At 36.9% G+C, this 17,338-nt stretch overlaps 1 protein-coding gene across 2 annotated transcripts in view; it reads left to right on the top strand.

The window, feature by feature from the left end:
• Positions 1-17,338, top strand: part of Snap25 (synaptosome associated protein 25) — an 81,063-nt gene that overhangs the window by 49,165 nt on the left and 14,560 nt on the right. The window contains exons 2-5 of one of the 2 annotated variants that reach the window (XM_021723156.3): positions 773-908; positions 2,841-2,882; positions 9,874-9,922; positions 17,099-17,216. In XM_021723156.3, the coding sequence (XP_021578831.1) occupies positions 837-908; positions 2,841-2,882; positions 9,874-9,922; positions 17,099-17,216 (281 nt within the window). In that variant the 5' untranslated portion in view covers positions 773-836. The remainder of the gene's footprint in view (positions 1-772; positions 909-2,840; positions 2,883-9,873; positions 9,923-17,098; positions 17,217-17,338) is intronic. The other variant, XM_005320481.4, reaches the window with a different exon arrangement.

Below are 17,338 nucleotides of genomic sequence, written 5' to 3'. Positions count from 1 at the left end.
GGGCCTAAGATCCATTCCCCTTTTGGAATGATAATGTCTCACGCACACACACAAACCCTCCTGACAACTTCTGATAACAATTGAAAGAGACAAAATTTAAAAATCTTTTTCTTCTAAGTGCCTCTAAATGCAAAGGAATACTATTCTACATTAAAAACCAATAATTATTAATACATGCTATAATGGGGATGAATCTCAAAATAATTATAATAGCATATACTATAATTATATAACATATCCTGTGACTTATTCTATATGAAATTCTAGGAAGTACAAACTATTGTGACAGGAAGTAGAATGGCAGATTTGTGGGCACAGGGGTGGGATGGGGTAGGGAGCAGTGGATGGATAGTATTACAATGAGTATAAGGAAAACTGGGAGTGATAGATATGTTCATTTTCTTGATGTGGTCAAATTGCCTGGGTTTATATAGATGCCCAAACTTCTCAAATTGTGCATTTCGGAGTATTTGAGATTTGCTGTGTGCCAATTATACATCAATAAATCTGTTCAGATAAAAAATTTTAAAGACACATGTAACACCATGGTAGCCATATAGCACCATGGTAGAGTAGACAAACATGCATTTATGGCACCTTTTGGAGAAACGGCATAATTGTGTTGACCCCCAAAGAGTGTGATGTGCTTTCCCTCTTGGAAGGTGACTGAGCTATGGGGCCAGTCATCTAAGAACGTGGGCCACTTAGATCTTTGCCCACATCTGCACATACTTCTACAAGTTCACCTGTTTTCAAATCTGCTTTTTCCCAGGTTCAAAAGCCAAACCCATCACTGACCCCCCAACCCAGGCGCCCAGCCACCCCCCACCGCTACCATGGCTGAAGACGCCGACATGCGCAATGAGCTGGAGGAGATGCAGCGGAGGGCTGACCAGTTGGCTGATGAGGTGAGAAACAGAGACCTGGGAGGATGAGCAAAGGAAGGGGAATTCCGGTTCTGGGAAAAACCTTCCTCTAATTTCTAATTTTTTAAAAATAATGACATCAATTTTCTAGGCTTCTGCAGACTAGATTGGGTTTATTATAAAACTTGTGTACTCACTGATGTCTAGATCCTAATTCTCAGTTTCTAAAAGTCTTAAGAAGTCAAAGTCCTCTAAGAAAAGTGATATCTATGGGTGTCTTGCAAGCACTGGTGAGCTGGACCTAGCTCAATTCTGAGAGCTGGTTGTTAGGAACTTTTCCTGCTGATTGCTCAACACAAAGGTATTATATTGAATCATATAATCTAATAATTAGAAAGACAATGTTAAAATTAAAGGTAATAAAGACTCAAAACTCATCACTTCTTAATTATTTTACCACATTTTACTGTTATCCATGCTCTTGAGTTATTGACATCTATTGTATCTTGGGATGGGATACCATGTGTTACTGCAGATCCCCCCACCTCTGTGTTCAGTAACATCACATTGTAGTTAGAAATAAGACAGGGCAAGAATAATTACACCACAAAATCTGCAAACATTAAAAGTCACAGCTTGATTTGTTGTTTTGTTAATTACCTAGAGTTAAGACAGTAGAGAAAATGTTAACAATTCAGATGAAACTTAAAAGTATGTTCATTAAAAAATGAGGAAAATCATCCAGTATTTGAAAACTTTGATTCTCTTTAGCAAAGACATCACTTTCTTTATTGACCAATGAGCCAAGTTCCAATATATGTTCTTGTTGTTTCATTTTCCCTCTTATATCCAACCATCATTCATATCAGGACCACACTAGTTCATGGCATCTTTAGCTATGGTTACAAGAGTTCCAAAACCAACAAAGTTTTCAGAGGGGATCAATTTGTCTATATGAAATTTATAAAGTGACTAAATTATATTGTTATATTGTGTGTACATATGAATATATAACATTGAATCACACCATTATGTAAAACTACAATGCACCAACAAAACTATGCAAAAGTAGAAATTTACAATAGTGTTGCATATTTCATTGTTTGCAAATTCTGTGCTACTCATCCTTTATGTTAGCAAAATAATAAATTTGAATACATGCATACATATTTATATGTTTTGTCCAGAGAGGTACTACTTCAAAGAGCAACCTACTTAAGTCTTTTCTAAGAAATTTAACATCCTTCAAGTTCCTGGAGAATCTTGTCCAAAATAAGTTTGTCATGTAAAAGCACAGCTTTGAGAAATCACACTGGTTCTTGGATTTTAGTATTGTTAGGGGAACTAAGAAAAAAGTGACAATACTGTGCCTGAGGGACAAGCACTGAGCTCAGACTTTCCATTGAATTTTTTCTTATCTAAGAATGAAGATAATTATTATAGCTGTCTCCTATAGGCTACTTATTTCAAACATGTTTGATTTTTTTTTCCACCCTAAGGCGACAGTTTAATTTGTATTGATAACAACTTCCAATTGTGTTTCTAGGAGCTTTCTAAGAAATTTGATGCTATATTCATCTCAATTCATGAAAAATTATGTTTGTGTTTAAAATTCAATATTCTTAGCCCAGGGAGGCCAAATTAGTCCTCTGAGTATTTGAGATAATTTTTCATGCATCCTGAGCATGCAAAATTATCTCTTCCAGATTACTTTGTCTTTGATATCAAGATCGGCTTCATATGGCTTTGATTTTATGAAGATTAAGCTTTCATGTAATTGCTTTAGGGAATCAGATCATGTAGAAAGCCCGATAAGAAAGAGATTGAAAATGGAAAGACATTTTTTGTATTTCAGTTGCAAATATAAAATAATATGTGACAGGGACCCTTTTGTATTTCTCAAGTGAAGAAAGTATTTCTGGCTTTTCAAGATCTCTGGTTCCTGCACTTATAGTATTTTTTTTTTTATCTTAGTCGCTGGAAAGCACCCGTCGTATGCTGCAACTGGTCGAAGAGGTAAGGAGTGACTGTATTTTAAAATAAAGCCAGCGGACTAAGATAAAAAAAAAAATACTATAAGTGCAGGAACCAGAGATCTTGAAAAGCCGACATACTTTCTTCACTTGTGAAATACAAAAGGGACCCTGTCACATATTATTTTAATATAAGCAACTAAATAAAAAATTCTTTCCATTCTTCCCGATCTCTTTATTATCGGGCTTTCTACAGATCATTCCCTAAAGCAATGAAAGAATTCATAAATCAACACTAAATAATTTTGCATGCTCAGATGAAATGAAAAATTATCTCAAATACTCAGAGCTAATTTTTACTTATCAAGATGTCTAAAATATTCATTTTAAACAATTTTGATGCCTGTATATCACAACTAATCTTGAAATTCTGTTCTGACTTTAGCAATATTTATGACTTTTAAACTAGGTAACTATATAAGTATATAATTTTCAGAAACTGCTATATTTAGAGTCAGGCACTAACAATCTATGAAAAATAGGAAAAATCTTAAACAAAGAGAAAATCAAGGCCAATAATATAAATATAAAAGCTCTTTTATATTCCTGACTCTGGATTGCACATCCATTTGCAAGGCATGGTTAATGAATCCCAAACTATTTTTAAATGGGTAAAATAGGGCAGATAGCAATAATGGAATCAAAAGGGCATTTGCAATAAACCTCACTCATTCCAATTTGGTAGAGCAGCAGTCAACCAGGAAGAATAAATGGATTAATTGAACTTGCCCATTGGGAGAGATGAAGCGGGAAAAGAATGAGTCGGACTATATTTATCTTAACCTAATAAAACAAGCCTAATAGTTTTTATTCAGCGAGATGCTGTTTCAGCTGTGCTTTGAATGCAGCCGCTTATCAATGTATAAATTCATGTGTGATTATCGTTTTTAAAGATCTTGGGCTTTCTGTAGCAGAATGATTAAATGAGCCTACCCACCTCGTGCTACTGTCAATTGCATATGCAATGACATGAAAGGAAAAACGATAAATTTTACAAAGGCTAAAAGGAAAGGCATCTCATGCTACAGTGTTGACGTCCTTCCTTATTTCTGCAGCTTTAGCTTCTCACCTAGGGAAGAAACATGGCTAGATGTAAATTGCCACAGAAGGAATGGGGAGAAGGTGGCAATAATGAGCTCCCTAAAATTAAAAAAAAATCTGATATTTCAGAAATGAGTCTTTGAGCCTGTAATGTAGCACAAATCGCCCCCTCCCAGAAAGGCAGCCCAGCAAGGGAAAGCAGCCTTCCATCTCTAAATGAGAAATGTTTATTTACTGTGTTCTGGGAACACTGTTTTTGCAGAAATACTTGAGGAGCAAGAAGGAGACAGATATTCTAAATCTAAGAGTGCTGGCAAGTCTCTCAATGTGGTTTTATTCTCCCCCAGCTTCTCATGAGCAAAGAATGAAAGGAGCACACATTAATGAAATTTCTATATGGGCTCTGACATGAACCTGAAAAGTGCCCTGAAGTCCACTGATGTAATTATTTTATTGTATACTATTATACTATCATTATAATATACTTTATGACCTGGGACCACAGCCTCCAGTTTTATTTTTCATTTTTGTTTATGCATATGCGCAGGTAATATACGTTTCTAAATACCAGGACTGTCACCAATTTGCCTGCCTGTCCAGTGTTGGAATGCTGCCCAGACTGGAGAGTGGTGGACCAAGTGCCACCAACTTGACTAACTCCTCACCCTTCAGAATCTTGGGGACATGAACACTTTCTTTCTCATGTCTTCTTAAATTGCAAACAGTGTCAGCCAGTCTCGAAAAATCAGTGTCTGCTCTAAATTATTCTAAGAAACAAAAAATTTCCCAAAGCTCTATTGATGGAAGTAGACTTCTCAAATTATGTGTTTTTGTTTCTCCCAAAGTGTTTCTCGATCAAGCATGAAGTTGCATCTTAGAACAAGAAGCAAAACAGATGGAAGCAATCTCCTACCTCTAATAAATAAGAGGAGGCTATTAGACTTTCCATCCTTAGGAAATTGTGAGCAAGACATTATTAGAATTGATTTTTTCTTACTTCCTCCTGGGTTATTTTACATTTATGGTCAAAACCCCCTCATATCTAGGGCATTGGCTATTCAGATGATATTCTGTTTTTCAATCAAAAAGGAAATTCTCTTTAAAGAGAATCAGCATTAAATATTCATCAAGGGCAGAAATCATTTGGAAAATCTGAGCTTTGAAATACCAGGATCTTGCCCATGATCCCAAAGTTCATCAGAGCTGTATAATTTGAATTGAACTGAATCCTTATTGAAATTCAGTCTCAAAGACAGGAAAGGTTACTAAAATTGTGAAGCCTCCCTAGGGCAAACAATTCCACTTTCAGTGGAATATACAACTTTGCACCATCCCTAATAGACTCCAGGGTATAACATCGTGGCTGGGTGGGGAGGCACTTTTTAATAGAAGCCATCAGCATTTCAAGGACAATATAAAGTTACCCAGAGATCCCTGGAGAAGTTCAGAAAAACTGAATACTGTAGACAGGCAAAAAAGGTTAAAATCCTGTAGCACTTGCTTTCCAGCCTGGACTTGGGAACTTGCATTTGGTGGACACATTTCAATGAATATTTACTGGATGCCTCACTCTGCTGATAGGAGAGAAGATATATATTGATGTCTTTCAGGGTAACAGAGAGGCAAATAATTCTCCAAATGCAAGGTCGTACCTACCTAGAAAGCACAGAAGAGGGAATATTTGATTCTAGTAGGAGAATCATGAAGGTATTCTCAAGGAGAGACATTTGATTCTGGGCCAAAAAAAAAAAAAAAAAGTTAATTCTGCTAATGCTAAGTGCAGGAAATGAAGGCTACACATTAATGCCTTGAGCTATGAAAACTAGGCCCAGGAAAAGCCACCCTGCTTTAGGGCAAGCAGATTGGAAAGCTGTACAGCTTTCATGGAGTAATTATTGAACCACTAGCCTGTGATGAATGTTTTAGCATCTTTTCTTTTTATTCCAACTGATCTTTCAGAACACTCTGGCCATGGAAAGGGAATAAACATTCTAAAAGCTGTGCTTGTGTTATGACAGACCCTGTGCTAGAAAACATTCAGGTTGGGCAGTTGTTTTCAGATATATAGATGTGGGATCTTTTGGGACTCCAGAGACTTCCTTTAGTGTCTTAGCTTTAGGTCAAATGTATTGGGCTTTGGGGATAGCATTTCAAAATGACAAAAGGAAAAATTGAAAATGTTCTATAAACATTGTCTTAGTTCATGTGCAAAAATAAATAAATAATATAAATAGCACAATAAAAATATAGAAATAATCTTTTTTAAAAAGAAAGAAATGTAAAAAAGAAAATCCCTCATTTTTATATAGGCTATTTTCCAAGCTATCTTGGAAACCAAGACTTGAGCTAAGGTAAAAATAGAACCACCTCTTCTCACTCCTAGCTATTAAAACAAAGTATTCTTTCAGGAATAGGAGAAAGTAATATTCCATCTTCCTGAAGTATTGCCCTCATCCATGCCTCAACCTCTAAGTTTTTGGTTTTCCTAAAGAACACCCAGTTATTTTGATTGAAGTTATCAGCAAAACAATGGAACCAAATGTAAATTCTAACATTTACTAAGAACCTACCACATGTCAGGTCCTGCCTGGTCTTAAAGCCATCATCACTATCATATATGATCTAATTCCATCTTTGTAGCCACATTTTACTACTACTTCATCTCCATTTTACCATGAAGGAATGTGAGGGCTAGAGGGTTAAATAATTTGCTCAAGATGCACAGTTATAAATGGCAGAGATGAAATTAAAACCCAGGACTACATGATTCCAGAGCAGTTAATTTACCTTCCACCAGCACCTCCTACTATATTTATTTATTTTATTTGAGAGTTTAACGCTGGGGGGGAAATGTATCTAAAAAAACAAAGCAACTTGTTCTTAATAGATTGAGATTCCATTCAAATTAAATCCTGCATCTTAATGTATTTCTTCCTGAAGTTAGCACAGCCTCCCATTGAGTTGAACTAACTTTTAGCCTTCTGTAGTTCATTTTATCTTCATAAAGACTGTGGGAAGTAAGGGAGCTTTTACTGTCCCCATTTAACTGCTGGGGAAGCTGGGACACTGAACAGTTAGGTTGAAAGCCACAGGACTGCAAAGACAGGTCTAGAATTTAGAATTTCTGACTCCCAGATTGATTCCATTTCTGCTCAGGGACCAGCTGAGAAGCACAGTTGAGAAGCCATGTATTTGTCTTCCCCTTGTCTTTAGTGCCTGGGTAGAGTAGAGGGCAAATAAACAATTATGGAACAGAGGAACAAATGAGTAAATAAACAAAATAATGAATGCATTAAACACTAAATGAACGGAGGAGGCTAAGTGCAATGGTGCACACCTCTAATCCAAGCTACTTGGGAGGCTGAGGCAGAGGATTGCTAGTTCAAGGTCAGCCTGAGCAACTGAGCAAACCTTGTCACCCTGTCTTGCTAAATAAATAAAAAAGGAAAAGGACTGGGGGTGTTGCTCATTGGTCGAAAACCCCTGGGTTCAAACCCCAGTACCACAAACAAGTAAATAAGCAACTGGAGGAATGAGTAAGCAAGGAAGCGAATGAACCAGCCAACCATCCACACCCTCTGACTGCATCTCACCCTGATCTTCAGTAGGGAAAAATACCTGACAGGTCGCATGACTCTTCTAGTCTCACAGCTGCTTCTGGCTGAGCTAAGAGCATACCCTAGCTTTCCTTACCTCACATCAGTGCTCTCTGCTCCTGTACTGCCAGATCAGAGCAACTTCCAACACTCTCACATTTTTTAGTTTTATGAGTCATTCTAGTGCAGAAACACTTAGCACCGAATTGAACATATGTGAAATTATACTTGCAGGGATTCATATAAAATAAATGGGTCTAGCAGACTATCAAAATGTACAAATAGATGAGAGTTGATCTGACCACATGAAAATCACTAACCTTTTTCCCACCAATGGTCACCAGTAGAATGGAGCAGAGTCCTCAGGCAAGCCTTGATTGTGTCCTCAAGGAGAAACTGGTCTCTGAGTTGCCTCTGTCCTCCACAGAACCTCCACTGCCACATCCGTATGCCTGAGGAAGCCATCTGCTTTTTGTAATTTAGTCTCATAAGCAGTGGCTAAAATATGCAGAAAAAGGGCAAAGAAGTCATTACAATTCAGGCTGTTATAGACAGAACTTCATTTGTAACACTTTTAAGGAAAAGACGGAAATGTCTTTCATGTTCTGGAATCTTGCTGCTCGGTATGTGTCCGTGCACCATCAGCATGCATCAGAGAGCTTGTTAGAAATGCAGAATGTCAGGCTCTATCCCAGTGCTACTGAATCTGAATCTGAATTTTAACAAGACAGTTCATGTACAAGTAATCCATGTGCACATTCAAGTTTGAGAAGTAGTGATCTGGAAACTTCTGATGGTGGAAGGTAATGATGATATATTTAGTTGGCCTAGATATTCTTCTATAGATGCCTTTTTTAAATGCATTTATCTTAAAAAGACTTCATGTCATGCTAACTATACACCAAGCTCCATTCTAGCACATTCCACTTATTCATTTATTGAATTCACATAAGAACTCAATGAGGTATAAACTCATTATTGCTGTGTCACAAATGAGAGAACTGAGGCACCTTGTAGTTAGGACACTCGCCCAAGGTCCTGCAGCTAGGAAATGAAATCACCAGGATTCCAGCCCTGAATCTGCTCTAGAATCTGTGCTCTCAGTGACTCTCGTGATGTCACCCTGGGCCATCATTCTCCCTACCACACTCTGACTTTGCCACGAAAGCTTATAAAAATGTGCTCCAAAACAACATAGGTTTTTGTGACCTGGGGCGTTAACTGCATGATTACTCTAAAATGATGAGTTTATAATGGCTCGCAGTGATTATTTCCAGTGTTTTGTTTGACTTTTGAGAAGCACGACTGGAATTTAGTTGTCAGCCCCCACTAACGTCTCCCTTTCTTTCTTAGTTCTTAAGTAAGTCAATTTATTCTGTGGGTTTCCGTGATCGTTCCTTGAAAAACTAATTAATCTAAACTGTAGGCAATGCCATTTTATATTCATTAAAAGTCACCCTGTGAAATGGAGAGTCTTTATTTAAACTGGTTAGAATTCCTAGAACCTGTGATCCCTAAGTATGAGCAATACATGTATCTTTGTTCCTTCTCCCTTGCTCACTAACTCCCACTCCCCCTGTCCCAATAATGCAGGTGGTGTTGGTTTATTTGGATAATAAGGAATGAGAGGAGAAGTGACTTTTAAAGACTTCTTAACAAAGGAACTGCAGTAGGCTTGGACAGGAGTTTTGTTTTTTTTTTCCCCCACACAATATCATTGTACAGACTTTTAGATTTTAGAATAAAAAGCCCTTGCTTCTGATCTTGTTCACTCTTCTAAATCTTACAGAACTTCTCCCCAGAGAAAGAAAATAGGCAAATTAGTTTCTCTCTGGCTGTGTTTCTCAACTTTTGTGAGGCCATGCTCTCCTCTAATAAACCTATACATCTCACCCTCAAGATTCTTATGTACCTTCCCCATGGCCAGAAGAGAAAATTCAGTCTAGAGGATTTTGAAAGATTTGCTTTCTGTGGTCGGTGTTATGAAAACCCTAGGTGTTTTTATTTTTAAGGCATAAAATCACATTATAATTTTAAGTGTGTGTATGCCAATACACACTTCATGTTTTGGAAGCCCCCCCTCCCAGGCTCTACTTGGGGTGATTTTACCACACCCCTTCCTTCGGCCCCTAAGATCACCTTTAGAGTGAGCCAACAGGGTACTCATTTCTATGAGTCCCTCCCCAACCCCTAATGTTCTCACCATATCTCCTCCCTTTTTTCTTTGGTCCTTCTTCATTTTCCATTTCTAGGGCTAATTGTCCCCTTACTGATGTCTCTTTCTCTCTTTTCTCCCTCTAACTCCTTTTCAACTTTGCTACCATTATTGGAATGTAGAGTAAAGATGCTGGTATCAGGACTTTGGTTATGTTGGATGAACAAGGAGGTAAGTTCAGATTTCTTCAGTAAGAAATTTAAATAAAGTGATTTTTTTTTTAAATTCTTTGTGCATCCACAGGAGGCCATTTGAGCATGTGTTACACACATATGTGAGTTTGAGGGTTCTAGAATTTTCATCTTGCTAATTTTTCTTCTCTGTTGAAAAGATGGATAAACTTGTAGAAATGCTGACATCTTTCTCATGACTGAACGAATGATACTGTTTGTTATATCTCCTGGAGTAACAGAACCCTGATGGGAAAGCCATGTGTTTGTATTTTTTAAAGAATAGGATTTTAAGCAGTGTATGATTTTTTTTATTCTCCTTACCCCTAAACTTTTCCACAAATTTGGGTTCCTTCACAACTTGATAGGATGAGAATGTTATAAATCACATTGTCCACTTCTTTTAACCATCCTAATTTATTATCTGGCAGTTTTGATTTTCAGGTCACTATGGAGATTCCTTAAATAACTAGAAGGTATTTTTAACAGGATATAAGCAAAGGGAAATGATCTGGAAAATAGAAAATTAAATCAATTGAAATATTTGGCCTGTTTTCTTTTCATTATTTAAGTACACTCTATTTTATTTTATCTTAAAATAGTTTAACCTTTATGCTATAGACTTATTTCAAAAAATGGAAAGTCTTATCTTGCATATATGTGTGTGTATATATATATATATCACTCTTTTATTTTTTTTCTCCAAAGACCATTAAATACTAAAAAAAATAATGACTGTAAGGAACCAAATCTCACTTTAAGAAAACTAGAGTTGCACATTTGAAAACATTACTTCTACACAATGATTTGTCATCATCACATCAAGTTCACACTCACACCTCAGCAATAGCAGATCTATTAACGGCCAAAGGCATTGGTTCCTAGTCATACAATGGCTGACATTTCATGTCTGTGGTAAGAGGAGCAAAATGTTCCATCACCTTGTACTGTTTAAAACAAAACAACAACACAAATATTTCCTAGTCATTTAGTGATTTTTTTTTTAAAGATCACTACACTTTAGAATTTGCTGAAAGGATAAAAAGTAGTGTTGTAAATAAAAATGGAAAGAATACAACAACAATGAACTGAACTGTAATTATTTTAAACAAACAATACACAATCTGACGAAATTTGGTTAGGGTGAAATCATTTTTACATGTACATGGAAGTTATATTGTACACATATTGGAGAACAGGGATTAGGGGCTCTTCTTTTTGAACTTTTGGCCTGTTTTTAAACTCATGATGGAAATGCTAGAAGCAGTGAAACTCGGGAAGCCGGCATTTTAGTATGGCATCTCCATATTCTATGGTGGCACCTAAAATGGTAATGCCAATGGTAATGTGGTTTTGTTTGGTGGCAAATATCAATATTAAAACTTATTCACAGCAGAGGTCCCAATAAACTCCAAGCATAAATTTCAAATTTGGATAATTGCCATTTAGGTATCAGGCCTAAAAATGTTTTCCCTAAATATAGAAAGCCCTTACACAACTTTAAAGAAAAGAGCAATCAAAAGAAAAAAACATAGACATATGATAGGAATCATCAGTTTACAAATAGACATACGAAACTGGGTCTCAACCATCAATGGTAGTGAGATACTGTTCTTTATCTAGTCGACGACTGACTTAAATTTTGAAAATTGATGTTAACCAATGTGATGAATATGCTGGGAAGACAAAAACCCTTATTCTATAGATGGATGCTGTAGAAGGGTATAAATTTCTTGAAGAGTAATTTATAATACCTTAAAATTTAAAGTGTCTTGATTTTGATCAAGACATTCTACTTCTAGAATTTGACAGTGGAGACACACATTTACAATTACTCAAAGAAAAATGTACATGGCTTACTTGTAGTCATGTAAGACTAGAAACAACCTATCTGAAAGCAGGGAGATGAACTAAACTAAGTATGGTAATACCATGAAATAAATGTTCTGCAATCAATACCATAAATAAAGTAAATCTTTACTGACTTCTGGGAAGTGGGGCGGAGACAGGAAGATAAGTTATTTAGAGTCCTCTAAGAAGCAAATCCTAAGGAGCAATACAAAGTATAAGAGATTTTGGGGGGACATGTCTGTGATGGGTCAAAGGGAAAGGGAGCAGGGATACGTAAGTGGAACTTTTAGACTTTTAAAGATTTTATGGATCCAATACCTATATCAGCAGAAGGAAGGAGGATTGGGTAGGAAGGGCCTCAAACTGTAATACTTCTTGGAAAAAGTTTCAGCCAGGCTGATGGGAAGTCCAGGAACCGAAATCACCCATTGGAACAGCCCTATTTTGGTCATGCGTGTTTCAGATCTGTTAGCACCATTGTACTCAGTCATTGGCTTGAAGTATCCCAGGGAGCACATGACCTCAACATAAATGCTGTGGCAGTTCCCAGGTGCAGAGCTGACTCTACTTCTCAAAGAAGAGTCTTCTATAAGGAGCCTTGAGGGCACATGCCCATGGCTGTCATAAAATCACTTTTGTTGTTATATTATTTGCATTAAACCTTTTCAAAAATATACATCAAACAATTAAAAGAGAAATACTTCTGTAAAAACAATTGAACATCCACCCCAATGCTTTCCTTCCAATTTTAAAAATATAAATTGTCCAAATGTATATGCCAATAACAAGGTCTCATGGAGTTCTATTTTGAAGGCACTACAATAACAGTGCCAGTCTACAGAGCTCCCCAGATAGAATTGCTATAATTATAAGACTTGTTGGCTTGAGCTGTGCAACGATGTCCCAGCTTTGAAACTCAGAAGGCAGTAAATCATTGATTTTTTTAATAAAGGAAAATTTAAACAGCAGGTTCCCATATAGAAGAGTGGTACCTTATTTCCAAAGCAAAATTGAAACAAATACACTTCAATAATTAGCAATTCCACCTTGTTGGCTCTTTCAATTAGTAATTCAGAATGTGAAGGGATGGAAAAAGGAGACTTACAGCAGAGGGAAAGTTGGCAAAAGATTCAGGATAATGACTTTTCCCCTTAACTATATACACTAATATAAAGATGTGGAAAATACTATAAATGAACTTGGAATATTAAGCACAGATGATTCCCAGATGCATTTGCATACTTAATCTGAGAAGCAAAGCAGAATAGAATATTTGTTTGACAGGTTTCTTCATGAGATAGTGAGTGTTCTCAGCTAAAACATTTCATTTGTGGCCATTCCTGAGTAAATGCTGAATTCTTCTGTTCACTGTATTTCCTAGGCTAAGCCTGAGTTTTGCCAGATGTGTAGTGAATAATCCGATTCTGATGAGAAACCTGCAACTGTAAGACCACCAAAAATGGATGATCTGTGCCTAGTGTTAAGTGAGACCCATTCCATTTATACTATCATAGGAACTTAGGGCCTTTAATATGACAACTAAGCACAACTGTGTTCACTACGGTCATAAATGCATTTTAATTCTGCATGTGCTATGTTTAGTTGTTTTAAATCAGTAACTGCTTTGCAATTTCTCTTCAGTTATGCTCTGCTAATTCTGTCTATGCCTGAACACCAAAAATGTTGACTATTTCTACCTTGCAGCTGCTCAGGAGCCTCAAGAAACAGACATCCTTCTAAAGAAACATTATACACCCACTGTCAGGTCAGGCCAGACCATTGCAGGTTATCTAGCTGAACAGTTAAATTACTTATAGGGTTTTTGTTTTTTACCCAGGTATCAGGACACACCAAGGAGCACTGAACATGACAGACATCCCAGGAAATATACCAAGCCCTGGAGCTTTTCTTTCCCTACAAAACTTGTGTCCAAGGGAAACCCCCTAAAACAACCATGGCATTAACATAAGATGATCTAACCTTTCACCTCTGTTTCTATTGTTGGTTTTTGCTGGATTATATGTTTGTTCTGATAGCTATTATAGTTCTTTGAGAACAACCCTGGGATGAACTCCAAACTAATAATGAAATTTCTGATCACCACCTCCTGGCAGAGGGAAGAAAAAGCAGAACCCCATCCAGAGACCCAGCCAACAATCTTAAAAGGTTCATGGCACTACAAAGCAGAATTTGAGAAAAAATATCCTTCTTGCTGATGTTTACTCACCAATAGGCAGCATCTTGAAATTGGACATATTCATGAAGGCTTGCACACTAGCAAAGCATCGATGTCTTGCTATTTTATTGTGTCTTGTTTTGTGTTAAAAAACAGAATGAGAATCCTAAGAGCCCTGTGTTGTTTTACTGAGATGAGCTCAGTAGAAAAGATGTGTAAACTTAGAACCCAGAATATCCTACCATTGGTGGATCTATCACAAATCACCATTCAAATATCAAAGCAAAAGAAAGTTCAAGCTTTTATGCCGACATAGAATGTTGTGACTTGAAAGCCCTCTTCTGACCTAAAAGGTTGTCCTCCCAGTCTCTAAGAATCAACATAAAATTGACAGAAAGCAAGCTTAGAGAGCTAAGATGAAATCAACCCTGGATGGTTCATTATATCTATTATCAGAGAGGCTGCTGTCACCCCAGAATGACATAATGACATTGGTTGTTTTCATCTCCAATCCCTGAGAAATGTCTTCACAGAAATCATCCAAGTGCTATGAAGCCCCAATATATCAAATGTACCCAGAAACACAACTCATTGGACTCTAAAAATTAATAGTATTATTAGAATACCTGTGACAAACGGTTTATGCTATTTTTTTAAATTAAAGGTTTGACTTATAATTTGTATGTAAAGATGCATTTAACTAATATGGGCAGGTATAAAATATTTTTTCTGAATCAACTCTTTTCTGAACAGTTTTCTCAATTAAATTCTAAAAAATTTTGTCAGAATTTCCTCGTTTGTAGTCAAACCTTTGCAAACCTTTCTTTTTGTAGTCAAACCTGGCAATTTATAGCAGAACCCAACTCTCAGAAATATGGATTTTGATTTGCTTGTACATTTGTACAAGTTAAGTTCAACATTTATGGACCAATTCACATATCTAGATGCTATTTCCTAATTTCTGCAGGCACAGCAGATAGCATTTTGGAAATCTTGTGGGAGAGTTAATATTTGGCCAAATAAACAAGTTAGTTGGCTTTCTCACTCAAGAGAAACTTCTCAAAAGGACAAACACCTACATATACATCCCTCTGCCATAACCTACACTGATTTCAGCTGTCACTGGTTGAGTCTAACATGCTTTCCCTCAGTCTGCCATCGATCAAACCCTAGCACACCTGGAAGCCATTAGCAATTATTAGATTGTAATTCAGCATCCCTATTTCTATCTATAGGTATGATGATCCTTATCTGATGACATTGAGCTCTTTGACATTGAACCTTCCCCCACCACCACCAGTCCCCTCAATCAAATATTTAACTTGACCCAATCTAATCTATTGGGATGTTTTTGTTGTTGTTTTTGTTTTGTTTTGTTTTGTTTTTTGGAGGGATGGGGGATTGAACCCAGGGGTGTTTAATCATTGAACCACATCTCCAACCCTTTTCACTTGTTTTTGAGGCAGGGTCTTGCTAAGTTGTGTAGGGTCTCAATATGTTGCTGAGGCCTGTCTCCAACTTGTGATCCTCCTGTTTCAGCCTCCCGAGTTGCTGGGATTACAGGCATGTGCCACTGTGCCCAGCTCTATTGCATTCTTAGAAGGAAACTGGAGTGAAATCTTCAGAAAAGAGAAAAATCTCCTAGAATATCAAGAGTATACAGTATATGAAGATATCACTGTACCTGTACTTATTCAGCAAAAAGTTTTCCAGCTCTTCAGCACTACAGTCTTATTTCTTCCAGATATCCAGTGCTAGCTAAATGCTAAGATTTTGTTTTTGCCAGTCTTTTTGAAAAGCAAAGCGGAGTTAGTAGTCCTAATAAACAGAATTTTGTTCTTCAGCCCCACAAAACAGAACACAGTAAGCTTTTTACAAATTCATAGTTTGGGTCACTAGTGAATCCAAGTTAGGCTTTGGAATGACAATTGCCACTGTACAATTTAATGTGAAATTGTTTTTACATGATTATTCATGCCCTTAGGCTGGAAATGTACTTATCAGTTTTATTCTAAGCATGCCTGTATTCCTGGAGGCATCCAAATGCATGCATGCATGAAAATATAGATGAAAAGAAGAATGGGAATGTAATTAGGTTTTGTAATTAGACAACCAAGACATCTCATTTGCTGCTCTTTTAATGGCTTTAAAAGCTATTTTAAAAATCCCTTCATTGAACTTGTAGTTACCTCAATTTGGTGACACAACTTTTGAAAAATTAATCAACTTGATGTATGTAACCCTGGCAACCTAGAAATAGGATTCATTTTTATGTCTATCAATCTATGTCTTAGATACACTAAGGTCAGCTTTGCTGGCAGCAATGGTACAGTAATCATCTATGTTCCAGTCTGTCTCACTTCTTCAAGGAGATGTTTATTCTCCTTGCTGTCTAATGGGGTTGATTTTGGGGGGCCCATTATAGACACTGGAAAGTCAGGAGCCAGAGAAATGAAATGCCTTTCAAAGCTTTCTTAGCAAGTGACTCATAGGATGAAAGACAAATTGAAACACCCCAATATTGATAATATTGCTGTGTTGATGTTACTTTCTTTTACAGCTTCTATGAATTAAATATGGGGAAACCAAGAACAGACCATAGGCTACTTTTGGCTACGCAGTCACTGCTTAGAGGAAGAAAAAAGATCCATATCCATTGCTAATTATTGCTATTGCTGCTGCTGTTTTTCCTGAAAGGGAGGAACATGGATTCTATTTTCTACCTTTATCTGGTTAAGGATATTTAAAAACAAAACAATACAGATATTTTAAGTTGAAGCAGATACTTCCTCTTGTAGCACTAAATAAGAATGGCTTAAATATAAACTAACACCCTGTTTTTCTTTCTTTGGAGTTTCACTGGTGTGTGAGTAAGTGAATATACTGTGCTTTCCCCCTGGACACTCAGAATCCACAGGCCTTCTGACCCATTCCATCATGTCTGAACTACAAACTAGTTTGAGCATCATTTTTGTTCATTTCCTCCTATCTGCCCGCTTAGGGCAGCGGCAGCCCTCTGCAATGCACCCTCTTGGACAATGCATTGTAATCTCTCTCTTTCAAATTCCTTTTTCACGTAGTCATTTCTCATATTCTGTTGGAAACCCAAGAAAAATTCATTCCACACTGTCATCCCTTTGTCCTAACCAGAACAACTCGATCGGGTCGAAGAAGGCATGAACCATATCAACCAAGACATGAAGGAGGCCGAGAAAAATTTAAAAGATTTAGGGAAATGCTGTGGCCTTTTCATATGTCCTTGTAACAAGTAGGTACTGGGTACCAGCTCTAATCTGTGGCGTCCAGTTTTCTTTCTTTCTTTTTCTTTTTTTTTTTTTTTCTTTTTTAATGTCAAAGTGAATGTCTGAAGTTTTGTCTTTTTTTTCTTTG

Source organism: Ictidomys tridecemlineatus, chromosome 5 (genome assembly GCF_052094955.1).
Source record: "Ictidomys tridecemlineatus isolate mIctTri1 chromosome 5, mIctTri1.hap1, whole genome shotgun sequence".
Classification (NCBI taxonomy): domain Eukaryota; kingdom Metazoa; phylum Chordata; class Mammalia; order Rodentia; family Sciuridae; genus Ictidomys; species Ictidomys tridecemlineatus.
This window is presented reverse-complemented; position numbering and strand designations above follow the sequence as displayed.